The 5081-nt window shown below is 52.9% G+C and overlaps 1 protein-coding gene across 1 annotated transcript in view; it reads left to right on the top strand.

The window, feature by feature from the left end:
- Nucleotides 1–9: 9 nt before the first annotated feature.
- Nucleotides 10–5081, top strand: part of PRDX2 (peroxiredoxin 2) — a 6137-nt gene continuing 1065 nt past the window's right edge. The window contains exons 1-5 of the mRNA XM_006160995.3: nt 10–137; nt 626–737; nt 839–992; nt 1603–1725; nt 3339–3469. Of these exons, the coding sequence (XP_006161057.1) occupies nt 635–737; nt 839–992; nt 1603–1725; nt 3339–3469 (511 nt within the window). The 5' untranslated portion in view covers nt 10–137; nt 626–634. The remainder of the gene's footprint in view (nt 138–625; nt 738–838; nt 993–1602; nt 1726–3338; nt 3470–5081) is intronic.

Below are 5081 nucleotides of genomic sequence, written 5' to 3'. Positions count from 1 at the left end.
GCTCCGCCACCTCCCCCCGCCCTGCGCGCTATGGTTCGGGCCGCCTATAAAAGGCTCCGCGGCCCTGGGCGCACTCGGCGCAGAGAACGTGAGTCCTTGTGTCTGGCTGTCCGTGCGTCCGGCTCTTGCCCTCGCAGGTATGCAAACCCGGAGTGCACCGGGTTACAAGGGAGGCCCCTGGGGGCAGTTCCAGCCCTTTCCAGGCCTCCCCGCTGGTCACCTTTGTTCCCCATCCGCGGCAGTGGCCCCCCTTTGTCCTTGCAAGGGAAACCGAGGCCAGAGCTTTGGAATCCAGGCCGATGGCTGAGATCCCCACCCCCTGCTCCTGGGGGAGGCTCGCTGTCTCTTTGGGGACTGGAAACTTCCCATCGCGCTCGGGTCGCCTCTCTAATGGGGGGACCTGGCGGCGAGTGGCCGAGTCCCTCGTGCGTGCGCTGGTCAGGGGGGCGGGTCTCTGCGAGCCTCCGGGTCGTGCGCTCTGGCCCCGGGGACACTGAGAGCTCGGGCTGCAGCCTCCCCGGTGCTGACTCAGTCCGGGCCCAGCACGCAGCGTGACCTTGGGAAAGGAGGAGGACAAAGGGTCCTCCCGGGCGCACTGACCAGGCGGGGGGCGGGGTGGGCTCAGCTTTCAGCCATGGCCTCCGGCAACGCGCACATCGGAAAGCCCGCCCCGGACTTCAAGGCCACCGCGGTGGTGGACGGAGCCTTCAAGGAGGTGAAACTCTCCGACTACCGAGGTGAGGGGGCTCCGGAGGGGGTCCAGGGGGGTTGGGGGGGGGCGGGATCCACGCCTCGCCGAGGCTGGGCCTTCACTCCCAGGGTCCTCCTCGCTCCGCAGGGAAGTACGTGGTGCTCTTTTTCTACCCCCTGGACTTCACGTTCGTGTGCCCCACGGAGATCATCGCCTTCAGCGAGCACGCGGAGGACTTCCGCAAGCACGGCTGTGAGGTGCTGGGGGTCTCCGTGGACTCGCAGTTCACCCACCTGGCGTGGTAGGAGCAGGGCCCGGGGAGGGAGGGCGGGCGGGTGCGCGCACGCAGCTGAACCCGCATCCCCATCGGGTCCGATCCGTGTGGCCATTGCCCCATTCCCAGCCTCCCATTCCCCCTCTGGACTGTAATGGAAATCCTGACGCCCAAGTCCTTCAAGGATGGTGAGGGTAATTAGCATTTTGCAACTCCACTCACGGTAGCATTGCAGATGGGTTATCTGCCCGAGTTCTCAGGAGGCGCCCTATTTCATGAAGGTGGAGGCCTCGGCTCACATAAATGATGGGCTGGGCCCCGGAAACAGACCCGGAGGAGGGTGGGGACTGGAACACGCGTGATGCTGGGGGGCTGCGTGATGCAGAGGGCTGCAAATCTGCAGACAGGCTTTAGCAGGGTCTTCTCAGCTGCAAGGTTCCTGCCCCTCTGCATCCACCCCAGGGTGCCTCAGGGTGCTCCAGGGTGCGGTGGGTGGAGCTCCCCGCTTTTTATCCTAAAACCCCTTATCAGTTCCCTCCAGCTCCCCCACTGCAGCCCTTATCACACCCAGACCCACAGCGGGAGGACCCTACACTGCCAGGCACCCTGAAGCCCCATCTTGTCTCTCCCACCCCAGGATCAACACCCCCCGGAAAGAAGGAGGCTTGGGTCCTCTCAACATCCCCCTGCTGGCCGATGTGACCCGAAGCTTGTCCCACGATTATGGCGTGCTAAAAGCAGATGAGGGCATTGCCTACAGGTACCATGGAGCCCTTAGCACAGAGACCCTGTCCCGTGGCAGGATGGGACCACCCTTAAGTAATACCCTTCTTTTTCTTTCTTTTTTTTAATTCAATTTTATGTATTTATTATTATTATTTATACATCTGATTGCTATACATCATTTAGGTTGTAAAGAGACTTTACCCAGCATGACTTACACCTCAATCCAGCCCAGTTGAAAATATGATACACATCCTCATTAACAGATAATTAATCATGTCTGTGTCCCCAAAATGTCTTACCTTTCTATTTTTTTCTCCAGATTATCTTTCCCCTCCCAGACACTTTCTACTTTGTCTCTAGGGTCCATAACAATTTTTAATGCTTTCATGTCTTCCGGTCTTTCAGTGTCTACCATAGAGTACAGACAGTCCGGGAATGTTTAGTGGAGACATACAATGTCTCTCTTTCATAGCCTGACTCACTTCACTCAGCAACAAATCTTTCATATTCATCTACTTTGTATCACATTCCAGGGCCACCGTTGTGTTTTACGGCTGAGTAATATTCCATGGAGTCTATGTGCCACATTTTTTCAATCCATTCATCTCTTTGTGGACATTTGGGTTGGTTCCATGTCTTAGCAATCATGAATAAGACTGCAATGAATATAGATGTGCAAGCGCTTTTCCGACTGTGATTTCTCCTGTCCTGTGGGTAGATACCCAGGAGTGGAATTCCCGGATTGTATGGTAGTTTTATTTGAAGGTCTTTGAGGAACCTCCATATTGTTCTCCACCATGGCTGGACCAATTTACATTCCTAACAACAATGTAGGAGAGTTCCCCTTTCAGCACATCCCTTCAAGCACTTAATCAGTTTTTGTTTTTTTTTTTATCTTCACCTTTGTGACTGGGGTTAGGTGGTATTTTTTTCTTTTTTAAAAAAAGAATTATTTTAGGGACCAGCAGGTAGTATGGTGGTTAAGGGGCTGGACACATGTTTGACCATGGTTCGAGTCCCAGACCTGGTGGTTTGTTTTCTCACTTTCCCTCTCTTTCTGTCTCTCTCTGGTCAAATTAAAAGGATAAGTAAATAAAATTAAATTACTCTTTTAAAAAATTATTTTATTGAGCTTTATTTTATTATTTATTTATTTTAACTTGATCAGAGAGGGACAGAGAGAGGGCAAACTACCTAGTCTGGAACTCAAACCACGGTCAGCCATGTGGGAATCCAGTGCTCTTAACCACCAGGCCACCTGCCAGCCCCAAGTGACACCCTTCTTGCATTCAGCACTGTGGCTGGCAGTGGGGGATGTTCCTGGCCCTGTCCCTTGCAGGGGCAGCTCCCTACTCCTCACTGTGAACCCCGATGGCTTTTTTTTTTTTAGATTTTTGCTACAGGGCGTGTGCGCTCACAGACAGACAGAGACAGAGAAACAGAAAGAGAGAAATCACCCCCCAGGGGAGATGGCCACACCGCAATCCCTTCTCCTCCATTCTCCTCTCAGGATCTTGGGCATGCACGCACATGCGCCCGATGTGAGTTTTAAGCCACTGGGTCCAGGACTCGAACCGCGGTCGACTACGAGGGAGTCCAGTGACATTGCCATTACACTAATTGCTGGTCCCCCCCCCATGTCTTCAGGGGCCTCTTCATCATCGACGGCAAGGGGATCCTGCGCCAGATCACTGTCAATGACTTGCCTGTGGGGCGCTCCGTGGACGAGGCTTTGCGGCTGGTCCAGGCCTTCCAGTACACGGATGAGCACGGGGAAGGTGAGTGGCATGCTCACGCGTGTTCACATGTAGACATGCACTCAGCCCCTCTGTCTCCCACGGAGGCGCTCTCTCCCTGCCTGACCACCGGGTGCAGGATGGCAGTTAGGGCCTCAGAGAAGATCCAGCTCAGGGCTTTTTCTGCAGGAAACTTCTAGTCTCCCCCAATACAAGGTGGGGAGCTGGGAGGTAATTCGCGTGATCTTTGAAAAGTCCTCTGAAGGGACCAGCAGGTGGCAGAGTGGTTACATCCATGGACTCCCGTGTCATCAACTGTGGTTGGAGTCCTGGACCTGGTGACTTAAAATTCACGCTGGACACATGTACATGCGTGCCCAAAATCCCAAGAGGAGATTGCAGGAGAAGGGATTGCAGTGTGGTCATCTCCCTTGGGGGGTGATTTCTTGTTTTCTGTCTCTCTGGTAAGCGCGTGTGCCCTATAGCAAAAAATCTCTCTAAAAAGAAAAGAAAAAAAAAATTCCAAAGAAATCGCATATTATGAAAAATCCATGCATACGGGCTAGCCCACAGTACAACAGTTAAGTGCTGTATGTAGAAAGACAGATCACACAAGGCCGACCAGGGTTCGAATCTCAACCCTGGCAGCTTGAAAAAGCTCCAGGAGTATGTGCATGTGTGCCCCAGAGCCTGACAGGATGGAGGGAAAAGGGTGTCCGTGTGACTATGGCCACTGGGCTGTTCCCTCTCTCTGGTGAGTACATGCACCCTCTACAGTTGAGAAATACAGGGAGGAGGGAACCAGCAGTTAGCGTAATGGCTATGTCGCTGGACTCCCACGTAGTCGACCGCGGTTTGCATCCCGGACCCGGTGGCTTAAAACTCATGCTGGGCGCGTGTGCGTGCATGCCCAAGATCCCCAGAGGAGAATGGAGGAGAAGGGATTGCGGCATGGCCATCCCCCTGGGGGGGTGATTTCTCGCTTTCTGTCTCTCTGTCTCTCTGTGTCTTTCTGGCGAGCGCACGCACCCTATAGCAGAAACCTCTAAAAAAAAAAAAAAGAAAAGAAAATTTTAAAAAAGTTTAGCCATGGATTTACATTGTTTTGCACCAAAATTTATCATTTAATTCCAGCTTCTTAGTTTTTGCTATAGGGATCATGTGCTCACCAGAGGCGGGGAGTGAGAAATCGCTCCCTGGGGGTATGGCCCTCCTACAATTCCTTGTCCACTTTCCTCAGTCAGGACTTGGGGCGTGGACACACAGGCACCGAGCATGGTTTTCTTTGTTTTATTTTTTTTAAGAATTATTTTATTTAACTTTATTGTTATTATCATTATTTTCCAGTTTGATCAGAGAGAGAGAGAGAGAGGAACCTCTCTGCCATTTCGAGGGCTTCTTTTAAAAGAACTCCTTATTTTTTAAAAATCACTTACTCTTGGGAACCAGCAGTTAGCGTAATGATTATGTCGCTGGACTCCCACGTAGTCGACCGCGGTTCAAGTCCCAGACCCGGTGGCTTCAACTCACGCCGGGTGCATGTGCGTGCGTGCCCAAGATCCCGAGAGGAGAATGGAGGAGAAGGGATTGCGGCACAGGAATCCCCCCTGGGGAGGTGATTTCTCGCTTTCTGTCTCTATGTCTCTGTCTGGCG

Source organism: Tupaia chinensis, unplaced genomic scaffold (genome assembly GCF_000334495.1).
Source record: "Tupaia chinensis unplaced genomic scaffold, TupChi_1.0 Scaffold138060_1, whole genome shotgun sequence".
NCBI classification, from domain to species: domain Eukaryota; kingdom Metazoa; phylum Chordata; class Mammalia; order Scandentia; family Tupaiidae; genus Tupaia; species Tupaia belangeri.
Note: the sequence above shows the minus strand (reverse complement) of the source record. Positions and strands in the feature narration are given on the sequence as shown.